The following is a 24,587-nucleotide window of genomic DNA, read 5'->3' on the forward strand; positions in this document are numbered from 1 at the left end:
ATTTATTGTTGTTTTATCTGCTTAATTTAGTTGTTTTTATCTTACATTTTGAATTTTTAATGATTTTGTATTGAAAATTTGTGAATTTGTTCATGCATGTATAAATTTTTGATAATTTGTTAGTTTTTATCACTGATTTAGTGATTTTATGTTTTTTATCTCCAGTTTATTTTACATTATGTCTGATACTGACTATGATAAAACATTATCGGAATTCTTGATTCAATTGAAGAATCCTGACATTCCTCCTAAAGAAATGGAGAAAGCTGTTGATTCTCCGGTCCGTAGGAGTTCGAGAAAAAAGACTACTGGTAGTAAACCTGTTGTTGTTGCTCCTGAAATAGAGAAGAAAGCAATAAAGAAATCAAAATCTATGAAGAAGTCTGTTGCTGGTAAAAGGAAAACAGATGTTGTTTTACCTAAAAGAGATATCAAGAGGAAAAGGCTTGGTACTTATAATTTGAATAATAATGATTCACTCCAGGTATTTTTGATTATTTTTTTGTTTTTGGTAGTGTACTGCTAATCAAATGATAACATGATTATAACCTACGATAACATGATGATAACATGATGATAACATGATAATAACATGATGACAACGTTGTGTTAGAATAAAGTCGTATGTTAATAATATTATGATAATATGTTACATTTATTTTTAGAGGATGCCATTTTTGTGATAATGTTATGCTAGTTTTATGTGTTCAATTGGTTGATAATATGATGATAGTAAAAAATATTGTTTATGTTGATACTCTTATGATAATGTTTTACTAACTGTATATGATAATGATGATAATATTATGATAGTATGATACCATGATGATAATATAAGATACTGCTATGTATAACTAGTTACAGTTTAATTTTAAAATGATACCAATTTTTATTCTTTTTGCAATTGTTTTATTGCAGACATTTGAATTGTTACTTAATCCAAAGGATCAATTTGTTGGTAAGGTTGGAAATGCTTCTTCCAATGCAGTGATCAAACATATAAAATCGAAGTTTAGCGAAGATCAGTTACCAACGTTAAAGAACAATAGGTTTGGTGCCTTCCTAGGACTTGATAAGGATGTACTGAGTCTTAGACTCATTCATGCCATACTTTTAAGGGAAGTTCATCACAACAATCTCTCTGAGCTTTAGTTTTATTACGTTTCGCATAATATGCGATTCAGTCTGTATGAGTTTGATCTTGTTAGTGGTCTTGTTTGTGTTGGTGATGAGTCAAGGTTTTCAAGTCATTTTACAGACGGTGATTTTTTTAATAAATGTTTTAGTGATGAGAGCAAGATTACCTGTCAGGTTATTGAAGCAAAATTTAATGAGGCTGCGTGGGAGAATGATGACGATGCTGTAAAGTTTGCAAAGCTTTACATGGTTCAGTGTTTTCTATCGGATCTTGGGACTACTTTGGTTGATGATCGGTTCATTCACTTGCTGGACTGCCCTGATTATGATGATTTTCCATGGGGAAAATATTCATTCCAGTTATTTGTTCAGTCTACTAAGAACAAGCTATGGACTAAACATCAGGCATTAAGTGAATCTACTTTCTATCGATTGTGGACTAAATATTCATTCCAGTTATTTATTCAGTTCTGGTTTTATGAAACATTTGTTTATGTGCCTGAGTACTTGTGTACTTTGAGCAATGCTGTTGTTTATCCTCGATTACTGCGTTGGAGTCTGAAGGATATTAAGAAAATGTAGAACTTTGATTTTAAAGTTTTTGATGATGGAACTGAAAAGGTATTATGATTCTTATTTAACTTGTTTCTTGATTGATTTGTGTGTTTATTTGTGAGCTAATTCTTATTGATTTATTATAGGTTACAGTGCTTTCAAATATTGTAGAAAATGATTCTAAGTCAAGTCAACTTATTGTTACTGGACTCAATTATCAAGGTCAAGCTGTGAAACAAGCAAGAACTTATGCTTCTAATTCTGAAGTTAAAATCTTGGAAGTGGCAAGGTCTGCTTGCATTAACTTTGTCCATGAATTGAAAGCACTGATTTTTTATGACAAGGCTGATTATTCTGATGTGGAGTGTGACATTCGAAAGCGCATTTGTGCTTCTGTGGTTAGTTTTGAAGAAAATCAATTAAGTGATATTTTCAATGACAAATTTGGAAAGGTATGTGTCTTTTATGATAACATTATGATAATAGATGCTTATATTATGATAATTGTATGAGTTTTATGTAATGTGTGATAATTTCATGTTCACTGATAATTGTATGATAATTATATGATAACTGTATGATAACATTTTTGAATAAAATTGTTATTGTATTAATATTATGAATTTTTTATTAACATGCAATGATACCTCTATGATAATATTAATTGTACAATTATTTATGTTTTATTATGAGTTGTATGTTGCTGTTTTGTTAATGGCTGATATGTTTATGATAAAATTGTGTTGCTAATGATAATATGATGATATTATTTGTTTTGTGATACTGTTATGATAATATCTTACTTATAATGATCTAAATTTTGTTAAATATAGGCTGATACTGTAGAAGAACAGATATATTCTTCTGATGATAATTCTAGGGTAATTTTTTTTATATATATTTTAATAATATTTATTATTCTAGTTATTAGTTTTATTAATATTTGTTTTTGCAGACTGTTAATGAGAATAACAGTGGCTCTTCGGAGGAAACTGTGAATGATGATGATGTGAGTTATAAGGTTTTAAAGGAGAATGTTGTAGTTTTAAATGGTCAAAATGCTGAACCTGTTTCAGAATCAGTTGGTGGAAAGGTATTTTTTATTGTTGTTGATTTCTTTATAATTAACTGTATATTTTACTAATTAATATTTTTCTGTTAATAGATTGATACTGAGGTTAATGTTGAGGTGAAATCCTTGTCTAACGACTGAAATTCAGCAAGAAATTTGTGTTCAAATGGATGGTGGTGTTGTGGCAGAAGATGTGGTAGAAGATGTGGCAGAAGCTGTGGCAGAAGCTGATTCTGTTGCTGATGATTCAGAGAGGAATTTTGATGGGGATGCTTTTTGTTATAGCAGTCCTAGTCAGTGTACTGATAAAATTAATGAAGTTAAGGAGGCTGAGTTACCTGGCATAACAGAAGAAGTTGAGGATGTTGAGTTAGTTCAAAAAATGGATGAAGTTGGGGATGCTGAGAATGTTAATGTAGCTGACAATATTAATCAGGTTGAGAATGTTAACTCCGTTGAGCCGTTTGAGCAGGCTGAGAATGTTAATATCGTTAAGCCGTTTGAGCAGGCTAAGAATGTTAACGAAGTTGTGGATTCCACTGCTACTGAGCAGTCTATTTGTACTGCGGTTGTTCTAGACAATGAACAATTGGGTATAAAAGAAAAGAAATCTGACTTGGAGGTATAAGCATACAAGTTTGTGTATTTTTTACTCTTTTCTTTTTTTATGATCCTATAATGATAATGTTTTTTTTTATTTATGAGTTGTATGGCTACTGTTAAGTTAATTACATGATACTGTAATATTAATGTAATTTTTTGATACTATTATGATAATATAATGTTTTATGGCTACTGTTATTAATTTTTTTAATTGATACTGTATTGATAATATGTTTTTATGATTCTGAGCTGATAATGTCTTATTTTAAATTATGGGATACTGTTATGATAAGATTGTAGTTATAATTGATATATGTCTTTATGTAATGATAAATCTATGATAACATGTATTTGATACCGTTATGATAATGTAATGTTTTATGTAATGAGTGTGTCATGATAATTGTATGATATTGTATGATACTATTATGATAATATGAAATATTTTTAATTTTTGTGTAGCAGAATGTTTGTAATGTTGTTGTTGAAGTTGATCAGTCAAATAATATGAAGAAACTAATTGAAGTTGAAGTTGATATGCTTGGTGGAGTATGCAGTGATGAGTTTATGACACCTCCTGTTGAGCAATCAGATTTAGATGTTCCTTCTGCAAAGATAACTTTAGAGAAGAAAGTAGATGAAAATGTTGATACTGAGATGGATGATCTTGCTACTTGTGAGCAACAAGTATGTTCTATTGTGGCATCTCTATCTACCTGGATTTCAAATGAGGTATTTATTAAATTTAGGTTTTGTTTATATTTTATAATTGATTATAATATATTGAATTTAATTATTTATGCAGGATAAGTTAACTAAACCTATTGTTTTATGTAATAAGATTGAATTACCTAAAAACACAGTTGTAAAGAAAGAGAATGTCACTGCTCAAACAGATATGCTAATTAAAACAATTATTGCTCCTCCTAGAAGCATATTGAAGGTAATATTTTTTAATTTATTTTATTTTTAATTATAATGTTATTTCTGTAATCAACTCCTTTATAATTTTTTTGTACTGTAACAGCTTCCTACAAGGAGACCCAGTGACATTTGAAAAAGGAGACAATAATGACAAGTGTAAAACGTTCGACAAATCAAGGATATGCTTTGCTGGAAAAAGTTTGTAACTTAGACAAACCTGAAAAGGTTAAATTAGTTGTTATGATGTTTGTAAATCGTAATCCATTGCTCCTTGAAATTGTGGCTGATGTGTGTAATCAAGCATGGCTCTCTAATGATTGGATTTGTTTTGGCACATACAAGAGGAAAAATTAAAAGTAAGTTTTCTGTCATTTTCTTATTTTAATCTATATTTTATCTTTATTTGCTTGTTGTAACACAATTTTTTTGAATTTTATAGCAATGAAATTTATTATCCAAACCAAAATATTTTAAAAACCAGTTATAAGGCTTGGTGGAGAGGAAATTCGTGTTAAAGATTTCTTTTTCAAGCTTCATATACCTGGAGCTTATTTGGATTCAAGTGTAAGTATATGCTTATATTGTTTATATAAGTATATGATTGATTGATAACAATATGATAATATAAATAAATAACATTATGATAATCTCTGGTGATGAAACAGTGCAGAAGATAATGTTATGATAACATGAAGATAATATAATGATAATGTTATGATAATATGTGTTTTCTTTTGTTATTATAAATCTGCATGATTATTTTATGATCATAAATGTTTTTATGATACTTCTATTATGTTTTCTTACTTTTGATTTGTTTTATTATTTTGTTTTCAGTATATTAACTGTCTGCTTTCATATTTAAGGAAGAAGTGTCTGTTTCTGAACAATAATTACAGTACATGTGAAAATTTCTTTGACCAATATGTTCAGAATGGGTATTTAATCTATAAGGAGGTTGGTAGTGTGACTGAAATATCACAGTTCTCGTAAATGTATAATTTCATTGTTGGTGAAGATGGTGTTTATAAGAGGGCTTGGGGAGATGTGAAGAATGTACTTTTCCCAGTTCATCTTAAAGTTAATGGTGAATTTCAGGATCATTGGATTCTTGCTAAGCTCAGTTTTGAATATATGACTTTTTTTATCTACAACTCTCGCAGGAGTGAGCTCTATGACAAGCATATTGTTATTGTTATGAATGCATATGCAACATTGATTCCATTGGTATTGGATTCTGTTGGATTTTATGATCGAAGTGACATCAACTTCAACTCTGTTTATTATATGGGTAAGAGAAACACTGATCCATTCGTAGTAGCTTATGTTAACAACCTTCCTATCCAAGAGGTTGCGTAAGTCTCTTTCTTTTGTTTCTTTTTATTTTTTTGAAATATTGATTTAATGAGATAGTGACATAATTATTATACCACAATGCAAAGACTGTGGCGTTTACGCTGCAGCTTTTGCTGAATACTTGATAGATCTGTACATGTATGGAAGGTGGAAGATTAAGAGTGGAAATAAGTCTGTATGAATTGTAATTTTTTAGTTTTTGGTATTCATGTTTCATTTTCTTATTTTGTAAATAAAAATAGTTGTGTTTTTTTTGTTACTGTTAATGATTTTATTATAATATAATGACAATTGTTTGACAAGTTTTATGATAATGAGATGATAAATTTGTGATACTCAAATGATAATAAATTGTTCATTATCTGATGTTTTGGTTTTGTGACTCAGATGATAATTGATTACTTTTTAATGATAAATATATGATATACTTTAGATGATAAATATATGATAATTTATTAATATTAGGTAATAAATAAATACTTATATTATCATAAAGCTAATCTCCTTTAAAGTCTCCCACTTTTTAACCCCCTTTCATTTGCACCCTCACCTTTCAAAATCGTCAATTTTACCCAAATTACCATCTTTTACTTTCAATTGCACTCTTAAAGTATTAAATTGACCTTTTTTTACTGGAAAAAAATTCTTATCAATACTTTATATTTTAATCCATATTTTAAATAGTCCTCAATGTTAACATTTCAACAATAAAACCATCTTCTCAAAAATAAAATTCAAAAAGTACTAAATTTCACATCCACTTTTATTCAACTTTTCCGTTTTAATTTCACAAAATTAATGAAATTAAATATTTTAATAAAATATTAAATGATTTTAATCAAAAAAAAAAAAGTCAAGCTGCACAACCGAAAACTGTCACCCTCCGCCATCACCCACCGCCGCCACCTTGTTCCGCCATCACCCACCGCCGCCACCTTGTTCCGCCACCGACGCCCATCCATCGCCGGAAAACAATCCTTTCATCTGCCCACTGCTACAAATTCTTTTCAATTCTTATGAACCCACCATTTAATTCTTATGAACCCACCATTGAATTCTTATGAACCCTAATTGTAATTGGTCTCATTATAAATAAACCATTTTTAAATTTTCCTTTTTTTATCCTTTCTCGGGAAAAGAAACCCAGTCGTTCAATTGTAATTTTTGATTGATTGTACAATTGTTACACAAATTAAAAATGTGTTTCAAAGGATTTGCTTCCATTATTGCCCAATGCTCTACTCATCCTCCACCTCTATGGTTGTTCATCTGCAACCTCCGCCTCTACGACTATTCATCTGCAACCTCCACCTCGTGTGTCTCCGCCACATTCTTCGTCAGTGCTAGAGCGTTTAGATTATCAGTATTGACTGTAACTGCAAATCCCTACTGAGTAATCATATTAATTATAGAAATCAATAAAGTGAGCATCAAACACGGCGTCGTTGCTGCTCTAGCTGACGTAATTTCCCTCACTGGCCCCGAGCACCGCTCGAAGCTACAAGTGAATAAGGTTGGAAGCGGCGATGAGACTGAATTAAGAGTGATTATAAAATGAAAGATGATTTTGAAAAGTTTTTACTTTTGATAGAAAGATTGACGGAGGTAAAGAAGAAGAAGCTAAAGAGGGTTTATGGTGGAGGTTGGGTAGAAAGATTAAAAGTGAGGATTTTTTTAATTAAATTTTTAATTATATTAAATTATTAATGCCATCTATTAGTTAGTCAATCAATTAATATTTTAATTCCATGTAGATGCCGAGGTGGAATTTTTTTTTTATTTTTTAATTAAGTTATTAATGTCACTTATTGGTTTTTTAAAAAAAATGTTAACATTGGGTACTATTTAAAATATTCGTTGAAATATAACGTATTGATTTGGACTTTTATCAGTGAAAAGATATCAATTTAGTACTTTAAGGGTGCAATTGAAAGTGAAAGGTGGTTATTTGGATAAAATTGGCGATTTTGAAAGGTGAGGGTGCAAATGAAAGGGGGTTGAAAGGTGAGGGGGTTTTCAGAGGATTAGTCTTATCATAATGATATCTGGTTGATAATAAAATGATATTGTAATGCTAATATTATGATAAGAACATGATAATTATTCTATTTGATAATAAGATGATACAATTGAATGATAATTTTTTTATTGATTGAAAAATAGTACAATTGAAAATCTCAAATAACAAGTTCTATCAGTTTTTTGGAATATATCTACAAGTTTTACGATTTTGTCCATAAAGTCCACATCTGCTACACTTGTTTTGATTCTTTTGTTGCTCCTTTTATTCTTCTCTTTTTCGGTCTTCCTTCTTTAATTCTCCCTATATGAGGTAAGACAATGATATCGACAATGATATCCTCAACCTCTGCAGTGACTTCCCATATTTCTTCTTTAGGAATTGGGTATACAATTTGTGCATATGTAGCAAGCATTGCTTCATTTGTGAAGTACTTTGAGCAATATTCAGTTGGGTCTTGATGTTTGTAGTTTAATACAGCAGCAGCATGTTTACATGGAATCATTTCTTCTTGATATCTGTTACATGTACAAGTTTTTTTCCTTGATGTTAACAGTAGAGGAATCACCATTTTCAGTAACAGTGTATATGTCATCATCAGAAGACCCTACCTGATATACATATGATAATGTCAAATAGTAAAAGATAACTGACATATGATAGCATGATAATAGCATGATAAGCTAAAAATAATTCTAACTGTGAACAGAATATTTTTTAAGAATGAATTCGTACCTCTATTTTAAGGGAATCTAAATAGTTTTGCCTTAAAAGAGTATCATATTTTGTAGACAATTTTGTGAAGGTTCCCCTAGCAATATTTCTGTTGTTGTAGCTCCATCTTTAAACCAAACTTCTCAAGTATTCCATAAGCATCGTAACCGGTAATTCTCTTGCTCTATTTACTGCTGCAATAAATGACTCGGCAATATTTGAAGTCATTATGTTGTATCTTTTGTTCACAGAATGTGAAACTGCCCACCTTTCAAATCCTGCTTCTTTGAGATAAGCTGTAACTCTTGGATTTATGTTGCTCAGTTCTGTCATATGAGTATTGAATTCTTCCTTTGTATAAGCTCTTGCCGCTGCTTTGAACATGTCTTTAATTGACTTCTGATCCCTTTTGAATCTGCTTTTCACGTTACTTAGTAAATGATATAAGCAAATATCATGTTGAACTTCTCCAGCAAAAACACTTTCTATTGCATTTTTAATGCTCTGATGTCTGTCTGAAATTATACACATTCCTTCCCTTACACCAAAAATAGTTTTGATTTGTCTAAAAAACCAATTCCAAGATGCATCATTTTCTGAATCTGTTATTGAAAAGGCAAGAGGAAATATTTTTCCTGTAAAATCAGAAATATTAAATAAATATCAATATTCAAAAAATAATTAGAATTAATACATACTGATATTATCATACTGATAACTGGTTGATAATAAGATGATACTGTAACGATAATGATTTTAATCTGATTGATAATAAGATGATAATGATATTATCATACTGATAACTGGTTGATAATAAGATGATACTGATATTATCATACTGATAACTAGGTGATAATAAGATGATACTGATATTATCATACTGATAACTGGTTTATAATAAGATGATACTGATATTACCTGCTGCATTAAGAATTGAAGCTGAAAATAGAGTACCTCCATATGGTCCTTTCAAAAATATACCATCAACAACCATAATAGGCATATTGTGCCTCCATCCACTTATTGAGGCATTAAGTGACATGAATGCATAAAGAAAAGTATAATCTACATTTTTTTTTGTAAGCTTATAACTGATCCTGGATTTGTTTGCTTCACCATGTGAAGATATCTCGGTGTAGACCAAATGAATTTTCTGGTTTTCCTCTTAAAAGCTCCAGTGCAATTTCTCTACATTTCCAAGCTTTCCAGTAATCCAATTTAATGCTATAATCATTTCTCATGTCTCTGATTATGTCATTAGGTGTGTAAACTGTCTTGATATCCAACAAGTTTGACTTTATTATTTTTGCTATGGTTTTTGAGCTGACATACCTCAGGTCTCCCATTCTCATCTCAAAAGAACATGCATGATAATTGTTGAAATTACGTACTCGAAACATTTTTTATGTCCAATTTTTTAGGTATAAAATTTCCAATCACAATGGTCATCTACGCATTTTAATCGGTGCTGTCTTGTGCATGATTTTTGGACCTGTAATTATTAATAATATACATGATCAGTTTGTGATATTGTTATGATAATTATCTGATATTCATATGATAATAAAATTTCAAAATCAAAAAATATAGAAATGTACCTTGAACTGAAAATGTTCTTTTAGTCCATATAGGCTCATCTCTGATATTCTTTATATGTGAATATACCTTCTATTTTCTAATTTGCTTAATATGTCGCAACATGATCTTCATCAAAATCTGTTTCTGAAAGATTTTCTTGAAGTGTACAGAGAAGGTTTGCATATTCAATTATATCCAAATTTGAATAAGACATTTATGTTTCTTTAGAGTATTATTCATCCAGTTGTATTATATTGTCTTCATGAACAAAAAGTGAATTGTTTGCAGCTTCTGATGATGATGTTTCCATAAATCTGATAGATTTATTCAATATGATGCAGATTGGATATCTTGTGAAGTTAAATTCACTCTTCTTTAACTGTATATAGAATCTGAGACTTCTTACATCTTCTATTTTGACTGGAGGATAATCATCACTGATTAGATAATGAATATCTAATTCAGTTTCAGTATCTTGAACTTGCAAACTTTGATATACTAACTCAATAAAACTATTGAATGTGCAGTTCAATTCCAATAATATTTCTGTTATTTTAAAATATATATATATATATATATATATATATATATATATATATATATATATACACACACACACATTCCATCTTTAGTCCATTGTCCATCATGTTGCATTAGCACTTGAATAATTTTCATCCTGAAAAATGATAAAAACATGATAAGGTGATTATCAGTTGACATATTATCATAACAGTATTCAAATATCGCATTATCATATGAGTATCAGATTATCAGATGATACTCCTGTGATATTCATATCATGCATTATCATGTGAATATCACAGTATTACATTATCATAGAAGTATCGCAGTATCATATGATAAGATGATAATGTGATATTGTGATACTCATATGATGCATTATCATATGAGCATCACAGTATCACATAAGTATCACCTTATCATCTGATAATCAGATTATTATATTAAAAGGTGATATCATTTAACACGTTATCGTATGAGTTCTGCATTATCACAAGAGTATCACAGTATCATTTGAGAATCAGATTATCATGTGATACTCATATGATACATTATCATAACAATGTCACAGTATTACATTATCATAAGAGTATCATAGTATCAATATGACTATCATATTTGTATCATATTAGCATATAAGTATCACATTATCATATAAGTATCACCTTATCCTCTGATAATTCAGATTATCATATGAAAAGATGATATTATTTGACACGTTATCACAGGGCCGGCCTTAGATGAACCGGGGCCCTAGGCGAGATCTTAATATTTTTTTATAAATAAAATCTATTTTTGTAAAATTGTTCGTAAAAATAAATTTATTTTATTTTTCTTATAAAAATATGTTCTTTTTCACTTTATAAATGTACTTTCTCGGTAGATTTTTGATAAATATTTAGTAGATTTTTGATAAATATCGATAGATTTTTAGTAAAGTTTTATAACATTTTTTAAAAAAAAATATATTTTTTATATAAAAATATATATATAATACAATTTACTCTTGTTTGTATTGCTATATAGTTATTATTAAAAGAGCCCAATTTATTTTTAGATATAAATTACAACATTTACTAACATAAAAGAGGCCTTTTAAAATTTATTTTATAATTACTAAAAGACCTAATTAAATGTTATAAATGAAAATTTCATCTACCATAAAATAAATTAATAATCTTTTATATAATATTTATTTTTTTCTATGGACCCCATATAATTATGGGGCCCTCTAAAATTTGTGGCCCTAGGCATAGGCCTTAGTGGCCTATGCCTAGGGCCGGGCATGCGTTTTGCATTATCACAAGAGTATCACAGTATCATTTGATAATCAGATTATGATGTGATACTCCTATGATACATCATAAGAGTATCACAATATTACATTATCATAAGAGTATCACAGTATCATATGATAATCAGATTATTATATAATAATCAAATTATCATATAATACTCATATGATGCATTATCATATGATTATCATATGATACTCATATGATGCATAATCATTTGAATATCACATTATAATCTAATTATCACATAATCATATGAGTATCATATTATAATATGATAATGCATCATATGATGCATTATCATATGATTATCATTAGCATCACATTATCAGATGAGTAATACCTTATCAGATGATTATCACATTATCATATATTTATCATATTACTTTTTCTTGTATGATTATATGTACCGTAAATATCAGATTATCATATGATAAGGTTATAATCACATTATCATAAACTTATCACATTATGATAATAAAAAATAAATTATACTTCATGAAACTGCATACTGTTATGATAAAATTTAAAAATTTATCATCATATTTTCATAATCGTACAATCAAAAATATAAGATAATATAAAAAGCAATTTTATTGACGAATGTAGTCAACTACCTTTAAGAATCTCCTTTTTTGAAGAACGAGCTGATTTTCGAGTAGTTTATGAAGAACGAACTGTTTTTCGAGATCTGGAAGTTGTTAGAGAGATCTGTTTTTAGAATTTACAGAATCGAACAAGAATCTTCCAAAACAAATAGTTTGAATACGAGCTATGAGAAAATAGAGAGAAAAGAAAAGAATTTCGTTGTGAGTGAAATTATTAAATTTATATAGTGAAAGTAAATTTCCAATTATAAAAGTGTGGAGTAAAAAAATAAAAGGTTTAAATTCATGATGTATTTTTTGTAAGATTTCCGTGTTAATGTATATTAACATATTATTTTTATATTTTAGATAAATATATATTTTTCTCAAGAAATAAATTAAGAACACTTCCATAAATTCAAGTCAACAAATATCACTGAATCATTCTGTTAAGAAACTGAAATCAGGGTGGAAATTCAAAGAGTCCATCGTATAACTCATATCTAAGCAGTAACTGGTAATCACAATAAATTTAAATTTCCTTAGAAGTTCCATAAGGACCAAGTATTTCACCAAAATGGTATACACACACCAAATTTACTCTTAAAACGTAACTATTTTTTAACACCGAAAAAAATGGTGCAATTCTATTTTTCTATTTTTATTTATTCTGTTACTATAACAAATATTTAAAAAAAAAATATGCAGTTGGTAGAGCGCATCACCAAAACGAAGTAGAAATGTAGAGTTAGCGGTGTCTTGGAGATAGCCTAATATTTGGATGGAGAAACAAGATGATAATTCAAAGCTTTACGTTGGAGAGGAACAAGCATGCCGTGTACACCCAGAAAGAAAAGAAAATAATGACATTAGGCGCAGCAGCATAAACAAGCACAAGCACGGGACAACCCCGCTTGTCCATAGAGCTCTTAAAGTGCTATAACAAGCAATCAAAAATAAAATCCTCGAGGGGAAACCCCGTGTACACCAACCTTGGTTTTCTTCGAACTAACTACTACATAATATGCAGCAAATACAATCTGTACCTGATTTTAGTATCACCCGGGGAGGCTCAGAAACCAACTGCTTTTTCACTGGCAGACCTGCATGTGGAAAACATGTAGCAATATATCTGATTCCTATTTTAGCCAAACAAATCTTTGAATAAATTGGGATTTTGGCTTGATGGGTTCACACCCATTTGCCTCACGAGTGCATCCTTTTCCAAGGCCTCTTTAAGGTTTGGACCTTTACTAATTTGTGTAGCTGAGGTTCCACTTTGATTAGTAGCATTTGCAAATCCAAATACAAGATTGTCGTCACTTCTATGAGATGATAAAGGGAATTGCCCGCCTCCAGATGTGTCTGCATACAATTCCATTATATCTGGTGCACTAGAAGCACTAATCATGCCAGGATTAGCACCTGAACTAAGTTGACTATGGTCAAGCAGCCCTTCCAATTGCTTAAATGGGTCCACTAACAAATCACTAGAATTGATGGTTGATTCTTCACCCAGGTCGAGCAAATCAGGAATGGGCTTCCTCTCTACACCAATATCAGATGTAGATACAACTGGTGGCTTCGGAACATGACTGCCTCCCTTATGGCCTGTCCTTCTCTCTGTTTTCGATGAACCACCAAAAAGTGATGCAGCGAGCTTCTGCTTTTCAGCAGAGATCTCAACTTGTGGCTTCCTTGAATCATAAGAAGGTGCAGGTGCTTTTGCATTTGTACTGCTAACTCCATCTCCATGCGAGACTCCATTCACTGCTTGCTGGGGACTGGAACTTGGAGACGAGTAATTTGGCTTACCCCACTTCTTTTGGACACCGTCAAGCCGTAGCTTGACCACTGATGAACCAGTGTCATATGACGAAGCCTGTTGTGTTTCTCTATAGTAAGACGGCTCAGGAATTGGAACAAGTTCCGTTGAGGGTGTAATTGATGCTAGAGGTATCCTAGATGGGACTGAGGGATTTGGAAGCTCATATGCCTCAAACCTAAGACCATGACTTGAAGCTTCATGCTGATCTTGATTCATGAAGCTGCTCATATTTGACACCCCACAGCGTTCACTCTCTGGAATATAAGGCTGAGCTCCTTTTTCTATCGACTGTTGGATATAGCCATCGAGGAAAGACAGGTTCTTATCAATCTGCACTTATAATTGAGAGACATCACCATTTAATACATGGTTATGGTTAGAAAATGGAGCGGATGAATCACACACACTGCAACAATGTTTAAACAAATTCAGAGACTGGAATTTTCTAAACAAGACATATGCTCTAGTGCTCATTGCTTTATTTTCTAATTTAAAAGTTATATAAGAAAATGGAGTTCAAGATAAAGACTAATTTGAACTAATGGGAACTTAATTTATAACTGGCATGTGAAATTGAACAAAAGTGATCATGCAGAATTGATGCATATTATAATGCTTATTTATAAGAAAAGGTTTAATAAACAAGAAAAAGATCCTGATGCATCCAATAAGAAAGTAAAACGACCTCAATATCTTCACAACTTGCATCTGATGGAATAATAAATTCAACAGCACGAGCATCTACACCGAGGACTGCTTGAAGTTCATAAGCACGTTGCTGCAAGTCTGTTGAGTGAGACGCTGATAATTCTTCAATCAAAGACTGACACTAGAACAAAAGGAAGATATACTAAGCACATTTTTATCAAAATAATCAAGACTTTAAAACAGTGAAAAGGTAAAGCTATCATAAAATTTACCAAATTAACCCCAAAAAAATATCTATGGAGCAACCAGCTAAAGTTCAGCTACATATGGTACATAGTTCAGCTACAAATCCAGATGTACCACTTTTCAGTTAAATTTGCGTTTTTTAGTGCAAAGGTTCGCGATATCTAACAGCTTTTGCCCATTCAGCTTTGGGTCAAACCTTATTTGTATAAAAGGAACATCTCATTCATTTGGTCTTGCGGTATTGTGCCTGTATTAAGGGCATCTCCAATAGCAAGGGCCAAAATAGTGTAAATTTTACACTAAAATTCCAATGCTACTGTGTTTCATCTCCAATAGTTAACTCTATTTTTTACATTAAAAGAATATTCTCAGTATTATATCCCTATCCAATAAATTACCTAAACATTTTACACTTACACCCATGATTTATTTAATACTTACAAAATGCATTCATATATTTATTTATAATAAAATATATTATTAGTCTTAATAATTTATTTCTAAATATGTTCAAATATTTTAAAATATATAAAATTACTATATTAATTAAAAAAACATTAAATAATAAAAGACATTAAAATATACTCTGCTTATAAATTGTTGAATTAATTAATACAAATTTTTTTTTTAATGTTACATATTTAAATTTTCGACTAAATCGGAGAAGCTTATTTGGGCTATATTGTAACGAAAACTAACAAATGTTTAATAATGAAATTTACAATAAAAAAAAAATAGAGAGTAAAAAAATAAGGTAAACTATAATAGAGTTGGATATAGAATACTATTGGAGAGGATTTTTACTCTAAAATGACAAAATAGGGGACTATTAGAGATGGTCTAATCTCTTCAATTGAAATAAAATATTATTTCTACAAAAATGACTATCAAGAAAATAATTTTCTATTATTAACAAATATAAAAAGGGAAAACTAACAAGAACTGCTGTGTAAAAGGTGTCAGTGGCAGTGAAGGTTAGTAACTTGCAAGAGTGGCAGTGAAGGTTAGTAACTTGCAAGGCCAGTATATGAGTTATTAAAGTAAAAGTGCATCAAAGAGCATAATACTTGGAAGAGTAAATCAGTTTTACATTAGCAGGGAGCTACCGAAAAAGCAATGAATAAACTAAACTTCAGTGCTGCCATTTCTATTAGACACAACAAGGAAATATGGTGCAAAGCACAGAAGTTCCATCATGCCAGAATAAGCAATTATCTATGAAACCCTTTTCTAACCACCTCAAAAGAAAAAACAATATTCTGATCAAATAAGTTTTTCCTCAAAAAATAGATAGTCTCTCTCTGAATTAGAAGGGAAATACATATTCACATGCTAACAGAAACTATATGGCATAAAGTTGAGACTGCATTGACAATTTCCAGTAGTAATGAGCATCTGATTGTGTTTGTTGACTACAGAACATGCAAATGGCACCAATGGGAGAGAGTCGCACACAAAAACTATGTAGATAAGAATTCTGAATCTACAATATCTAATACGGCAAGACAATCAACTATACTACCCTGTGTAAAACGGTGATAATTTAAAAATCTGTCAACAACGTTGAAGTTTCTGTCGCCCCACAATACCCCATCTCCAAAACATCCTACTCTTTTAATCTTGTTGAGCAAACCGACCAACCCATGACAATTTTTTCCATTGTTACATGTGTATAGCCAATCATGCACACAGTACAATGTTGTTCTTAGCTGATTTTCACACATTAATTGCAACGACTAGAACAGATTCTACCAACTATAGAAGAGTCCCACACTTGTGATCTTAATATAAGAACAATATCTTACAACATTAACATTACAGATATTCTAAACTACACATTGCAAGTTATAATTGACATTAAACAAAGCACTGAACATTTTAACATTAAAGGTGATCTAAACTTCACGATGAAAGTTATTCTAAAGATATAATTTCAAGGAACAAGATAATAGAAGGATTAAATTTTAATTCTTCAGCACTAAAGAGAGGAGCTGCCATATCCAGATTTATTAGTAGAATACCAATTTAGTAAGGGAAGAAGAAAGAAATAAATGCAAATAGGACTTGAATAAAAAGAAATAAATGCAAATAGGAACTAAATAACCAACCTCGGGAAGAATATCCACCTTCCTTCCAGCAGCTATTTCAAAAGCATATATTTTCATGAGAGCTGTAACTGCATATGCCTTTGAAACAAAAAAAAAACAATACTCATTTGGCAATGCAACACAAAAAGAGAGAAAACAGACAGTATGTAGCCATTAATTGTTGTCTATATGCAATGAACTCTCAGAATGATGCATTCTCTAACATGAACAGTTGACCATTCATTTAAAGATCATTAAATGCAAAAGGGACAAAGCATTCCCAATATATGTTGCTTTAGGCTCATAAAACAAGATAAGAAATATAAAATACCTCTTACACTTCATGCGTGCTTAAACTTATCAGATAGAAAAAAGCAAAAAAGAAAATTGTTGCATAGAAGCCTCTCAGGAGAATAGACATTTAATCGTTCAAGAAACCGGAAATAAGTGTCTACAACATTCACTTTGTTAGAGATGATTATAACTATTATTAGAGCCTCACTTTACCAGCTTAAACTTTTAAGTGGACTGGTTATGCGACATGGTATCAAATCCTCTGTGATCAAAACCCAATAGGCATTCGCATGCGGTCACATGCTAGAGATAATAATAACTATTGCTGGAGCGTCAGCTAAACTTTTAATTTAAGTGAATTAATTATTTGACAACACAGCCTTCATCACAAAAAGGTAATGTGCTAATCAGCATTTTATGACAAAAACTTCTAAAAAACACACTCTTTAGTAGTACTTCCTATGAGAAGTTGCTTTCTCTTTCAAAGCTGAGAAACAACCCAGGGATGCATGGAAGAAATGTAACATGAGACATGTGATAATGTGCCAGAGATGACTAACTAAATATAAAAAATGTTAAAAGAATTCATCGATAAAGTCATGAAATGTATGAAGGACAAGAGATTCCAGATGGAAGCGAACCATACATGAAATATGCAAGAAAGTCCTAATTAAAAAAAAAGAAACAAAAAACAAGAAAAAAGAAAAGAATAAATCTAGTATTTCAAACAAAATATATTAACTAAGCTGAAAATGACTTGAGATATAATAGACATGATGGATACCTTAACAGTTTCATCGTTGGAATATGCATCCGCCACATCACATAACTTCCCAGTAATATAGGAAGCTGAAAACTTCCCATCAGCAGTCCCATATTCTCCCAAGACCCAACAAATGACCTGTATAATCACAAATCCAATAATTAACAAAAAAAAACAAACTATATCAGCAACACAAGAAAGTTGAAATACAACCAGAAAAGTGTAAATATAAATTAAAGGGAACATACTTGAAGAAATACAGATGGAAGCTTTGGCTCTCCAATGATATGCAAATACGACTCCACCTGGAACATAAACAAAAGAATTTATTTCTGATTAAAATAGAAAGCTTTACGAGTTGAACAAGCCATGGGCTATAGGAGTATCTGTATAAGAATAACAATTACACTGACACCAAGCTAAGCGTAAATGAATCACGCAAAGCTGGAAAAAGGAAAAGTTCACTTCAATTCAAGGTCTAATGTCCCAAAAAACCACAAATTTTAGCCCATTTTCAATTTCACCCCAACGTTGTAAAAATCACCGATTGTACCCAATCCACACCACCACAAGCACTAAATTTGACCTCTTTTCTATTGGAAAAATGTTCAAATAAGTCGTTCATTTTGAATTTTTTCAAATGGAGAAGAATTCAAATAAGCCATTTATAAGAGTTTTTTTGAATTTTTTTCGAATAGAAAAAGAGTCCAGTTTATAAAATTGGGTATAATTGAAACTCAAAGGTGTGGATTTGGGTCCAAAGGTGTGGATTTGGGTACAATTGGCGATTTTACAACGTCGGGGTGAAATTGAAAAGGGGCTAAAAGGTCGAGAATTTTTATGACATTAAGCCTTTATTTAATTACACAATCAATTTTGTGAAACCAAATTTAATAAAAAGAGGAGAAATAAATTCCAGAAATTAAGCGAAACCAGATGTTTAAGACTCATATACCCGCACCACACTATGTAATATGTATATTATTCTTGTCCTCTTTCTCCGTTCTAGTTTATTTCTCTCCTCATTACCCCAACACCCGGGTCATCCTCACTCCATTCCTCCTCTCTTCTTATCCTCTTTATCTCTCTTCCACCACTTTATTTCCCTCTCCAACCTCCTCTTCAATGGTGTCAACATTACTATTTCTTTTACAATGTTTTGAAATAAATATTAGCCACCATTTTACAGTAGATTTTCTCTACAAATAAACCAGTATGACAGTATCTAGTCTCAACATTCTAAAGATTGTGTATTAGCAATTGCTATTCATAGATTTTGCATTACTGACTGTCATACTCACAAATATTAAAATAGTTGTAATCACAAATAAAGACAAATGAATATCATTTCATTTCAATTATGAATTATAAGCATTTGAATTTAAATTTGACAGCATAGGTTGTCTCACTAAAGAAGCCATTCACAAATGAATTTGAAATGCTTATTTCATTTTTAACATTACGGTACAAGCAAAATTTTAATTGCAGTCAATAGACATCAGCCAGTGAAAAATGATCAACTCTTTCTCACTCACCAACCAATAGAAATACCTCTACAACATAGCTCGTCATTTTGATAAACAGGTAACCATCCATTTTAGATTTATACATCCCAATGACATCTTAACCTTATCCTCACCATTTAGATTTCCTCTCTTTAATTATCCATCGAAGAACCACGTTTCTGGCTAATATTGCAATCTCCTGCTAATTATTCCTTCCAAACTTCCTTTTATTTTTAGCTAAGTTTCATCTAATAGATACATCATTAAACATTCTCATAGAAGAATAAAAAAAAAATTGTTGATCAATGCATGACAAATGATAATGAAAAGCATAGTGTATAGCTAGTGCTATCCTCAAATCGTCTATGACCCCTTCACATTGTTTTCAATTCCTATACACATACTAGCAGTCTAACATGCATTAATTAATAACCAATAGCAATGGCAAGAGTAACATACAGCAGATGATCTCAACTGACTGTCTGCAGTATCATCATCCTCTCCAAACCCTTCAGCAATCAAACGCATCAAGTTATGAGCCACCTTACTTTTCACCAGATCACCCGCATGCTCAAAGACTCTATTCATTGTCTGTATAGTTAACATATCAAGTGCAATAAGAGCTCAGATGATAAAATTATAAGCACTAAAGAAAACCTGCAACATTGAACAGGTAGCCCTTCATTTACCTGAATAAACCAGTGGTTGCTAGGTGCAAATTGCTCAGCAAGTTCTACACATCGTGATGCTATTTCGGCTTTGTAGTGACTATCGTTATTGTTAATATTAATCATATAATCAATCATGCGATCAACAATCACTTCCACATTGGTGGACTTTGTCATCTTATACAACAGTTCAAAGGTTTTTCGCTTTAATGTATCATCCGGGTCCTGAGTAATGTACCAGCATAACAAATAGCTTAATCAGAAAATCAGATTAATTTGCTAGCTAACAAAAAGAAGAAAGATGACTCATTCAAGATATTTTGCATCAAAAAGTACAGTTAGCAGTTAGAATACACATCCAGCCCAAAAGAGATACATGCCAATGGACCCCATACAATACATGTACAACTAGTGTTGAATCTGCAAGTCCAAATAACTTTCTAAATGTCCAACCAGGAAAATCTTCTGATTTTAGCCGAGAAGGCATCTAACATTATAGTGTATTCATTCATAAACTAGGTTATTATTTAGAAAATTTATTTTCGTTGATATATGAATAGCTGCTTTCATGTGGTTCGTAACGTGACTCATCAATTGATTATTTATTAATTTATCATTTATTATAAAAATAAAATGTGATTTAACTATAAATAATTCTTTATTTTTTTTATCACTATAACAATTCTACATTATTATAATGATTCACTGTTAAAAAATTACAATTTAAATATTAAAATATGAATGTTCTACATTGAAATAAACTAAAATTTTATAATTAAAATGAAATAAATTAAAATTTAATGACCTCAAAAATTTTAATGCCTTTAGAGCGACTTTTGTGTTTATTGGTTGGCTCTAATTAATATTTCAAACTTTAAATTTTATTATGATAAACACGATTTCAGTACCAATCGAGTTAATTTTAGGCCTAACTATTTTTAAAATCCAAACCTTTCAATTTTTACAATAATGTCCAATTTGAAAGCTTTTTTTGCAATTATGACCAAAACTTTGAATTTCATTTTTTAAATCCAAAGCATTTTTTTATCAATTGCGAACAAACGTTTATATCAACTCTTTATAGAAGTTAGACAAAAAAGTTAAAATTGGTCGTAATTGATAAAAGACACAAAGGTTTAGATTTAAAAATGAAATTCAAAGTTTTGGTCACAATTGCAAATGAAACTTTTAAATAGGACATAATTGTAAAAATTAAAAGGTTTGGTCGTGATTGATAAAAGATAGAAAGGTTTGGATTTAAAAATATTTAAGCCTTAATTTTATGATCCTGACACTAATGCTAATTTTGTATAGTCATTGTAAACAAAAAATGGGCTGTTTGTAAGGAAATAAAAGTAATATAAAGCATAAAGTATTTTTTGTATTTGCGATCAACTTACATCTACTTGCATATTTATTTAACCGTTATGCTAACTTTATGAACCTTACACTAACGACACTTTTACCAAAGCTTGCTAAGGTTATTTTGATGATCCGGAAAATTCTAAAATTATTATTATTATTATTATTGTTGCTGATAATAGCAGTTTATTTGAAGTAGTTTACCTCAGTTAGTATTCTAAACTATAATTAAAATGGTAGTGTTAGGAAAAGTTTATTTAATTAGTATTCTAGATGAATTATCTAATAGATTAATTTTCTAAGGGCATTAATGTAAATGTGTCTATCCACCCCCCCCCCCCCCCCCCCCTCCCACATCCGTGATTTTCTATATAGTACAGGAGGCTCATAATGTGGTCAACTAACAACTAAAACAGCTAAGGATAGAATTTGAGACTTTGCATGTAAAAAGACGAAAGAACATGGAGACCAACTCAACTCGCCCTAAAAAGATATCAAACTCTCTAGCTAAGGTTCTAAACTAAGCAACATATCTTCAAAATAGAAAATCTGTTTTCGGGTTTATCACTCTTAATGAAATAGAAACAATTGCGGATTGCCAAAATATAACTTTATAAATCAGCGAAAGAACAATCTAATCAGAAAACAAAAGCAATGCTGTTAGTGTCTTATCAGAATGACAAAATCTTCGCAACAAAAAAGGTAGCAGAACACAGCTCATATGTTGAATATCTTCTTATGACGCATTGCTGGTGCCATCATAATAAATAATACAATTGGTCGATAAACCCCACAAAGAAGCAGTCTATAAAAAAATTAAGAAGAAATTTCACCTCCAAGCAATCTATAACAGCCAGCTGGTGTTGTTCTGCAATTTCAGGACTTAGCTTTATCAATCGACCAAGGGCATCAATTCCCATGTATTTTAGATTATGACTGTCACTCTGCCAACAAAATGCTAAAAATGAGCAAAAATAAACAACATATCTCAACAGCCTATACGCTAAAAGGAAATCTAAAAGCAGCAGAAGACAAACCTTCAAGAACCTTGCTATTACATCAGCGGCAGCTTCTAGTAGCTTGGCATTGGAATGTATTGAACAAACACAGCATATGGCTTCATAAAGTACAGCATTTCCTATATTACTTGATGAATCACACTTCCTAAATATGTCGCCCACAACAGTATACATGTGCTCGCTCGCTTGCTTATCGCCACTTCCTAGCAGTGCCAATATTTTTAGCAATTTGATCTGCAAAATGAAAACCATGCGTCAAATTTTCAATATTTTAATAAAAAGGCAAAAACGAAAAAGGACATATAAATAAAATCCAGTGACAAAGCTCTCCATCCAATAATTTTCACTCTTCTCATGCCATTATTGTTTTTACAAACAAAGGTTGGGAGATACATAGAAATTAATTATGATTTACAAAAACTTACAACATGCCATTACTCACTTAAAATAGATGCAACCGAATTAAAACAGCACAGGTTATGCATGATTTTACCTAGGTGGATAAATCCTTCTTATAATTAAAATAAACTCCTTTTGAATATTACAGGGTTTCCAAAATTGGAAACTCTAAAAAATGTCTTTGAACTTCTTGGGTATTCTTATAATTTGCGTAATATTTCAATGCATGTTTCCGATCTGGAAAGCTATCTCCTTCACTAAAAATGCCCCAAACACTTTACTTTGTGTATGCTTCGATGGGTAAAAATTGATTTGTATGCTCCATCTACAGTTCGTTATACTTGAAAAGTAATTGATGGTTAAACTGTCGCTTAAAAATGGCTTATACATATATATCCCTATACTACAGTGACAAGTAGAACTGAAAAAGACATGATAACCTGTATAAAAGGAGCTGGCATCTGATGATAATCATAATTCTTTGGTAATCTGCGCTCAGCTACTTGCTTAAGAATGCTTACAAAGCTGACCACCAAATCCTTGTAGGAACTCACATCTAGAGTGATAAGGTCAAAGAGAGGGCAGAGTGTTGCACCCATTACCCCAGGATCATTATCACACAGCCGCTTGCGAAAATTGGAGACGAGATGAGAAACAGAAGACGGAGACTTGTGATGGAATCGATGTAACGCCATGATAGCTTTCCTCCGAACACCTTCTTTAGAATGACTCAGTAACTCGACCACTTGAGGCAGAACAGCAGGAATTGTCTCCTCATTGATCAACTTACACACCGCATTCAAAGCAGCACAGACCACCAAATAGTTATCGGATTTCAAATCTTTCTGAATAGTATTCACAATCAGAATGATCAAATCATGATCTTCGTTTAAAAACAAGGTAACAGCCAGATAGCCGGTCCGTTTCAGAAGCAAGCTATCATCGTGCGTCATTTTAACGGCGTGAATGTAACCGAAAGAGGCGTCGTGGCCCAGCATTTCGACATAAACGAGGCGAATTATGTACTCTTTCATCTTGCGTTTCGGAATGTCTGGTTCGACGATTCGTTTTTTTAGGGTTTCGATCTCGCTGAGCACGATTCGATCTTCTTCTGCTTTGGATCTCGCCTCGCCGATTGATTTGACTAGATCCAGAAACTCTTTTGATTGACCAAACCCGCCTTGTGAACCCATCGCTAGCTCTCTTCCTATTGTCTTCAATTGCTCCATTTTTTATGATTAGGGTTTCTGGAACCATAAATTGAAATGAAAGAGATGAACCCAAAATCAATTTTGATTTTAATTTGCATAGGTCCGATGATGTTATGTGAAAAACGTTTTTGTTTTTTATTCATTCATATTTTGGTATTACCCCACCCGATTTGCTCTTTTCTCTTGTAGCTTAG

General features: G+C 31.2%; 2 protein-coding genes across 2 annotated transcripts; both read right to left on the reverse strand.

The window, feature by feature from the left end:
* Nucleotides 1–8,188: 8,188 nt before the first annotated feature.
* On the reverse strand, nucleotides 8,189–9,727 carry LOC126665909 (uncharacterized). The gene is made up of 4 exons (XM_050358847.1): nucleotides 9,498–9,727; nucleotides 9,300–9,400; nucleotides 8,517–9,016; nucleotides 8,189–8,278 (listed from the first exon to the last, which is right to left on the reverse strand). The coding sequence occupies exons 1-4, from the start codon at nucleotides 9,725–9,727 to the stop codon at nucleotides 8,189–8,191; spliced, it is 921 nt and encodes a 306-aa protein (XP_050214804.1).
* Nucleotides 9,728–13,158: 3,431 nt separating this feature from the next.
* On the reverse strand, nucleotides 13,159–24,557 carry LOC126683912 (AP-4 complex subunit epsilon). The gene is made up of 10 exons (XM_050379447.2): nucleotides 23,623–24,557; nucleotides 22,802–23,017; nucleotides 22,598–22,708; nucleotides 20,424–20,627; nucleotides 20,194–20,325; nucleotides 18,478–18,534; nucleotides 18,251–18,367; nucleotides 17,194–17,271; nucleotides 14,877–15,020; nucleotides 13,159–14,521 (listed from the first exon to the last, which is right to left on the reverse strand). The coding sequence occupies exons 1-10, from the start codon at nucleotides 24,409–24,411 to the stop codon at nucleotides 13,508–13,510; spliced, it is 2,862 nt and encodes a 953-aa protein (XP_050235404.1). The 5' UTR covers nucleotides 24,412–24,557; the 3' UTR covers nucleotides 13,159–13,507.
* Between the last annotated feature and the right edge of the window lie 30 nt (nucleotides 24,558–24,587).

Source organism: Mercurialis annua, linkage group LG1-X, assembly GCF_937616625.2.
Source record: "Mercurialis annua linkage group LG1-X, ddMerAnnu1.2, whole genome shotgun sequence".
Lineage (NCBI taxonomy): Eukaryota > Viridiplantae > Streptophyta > Magnoliopsida > Malpighiales > Euphorbiaceae > Mercurialis > Mercurialis annua.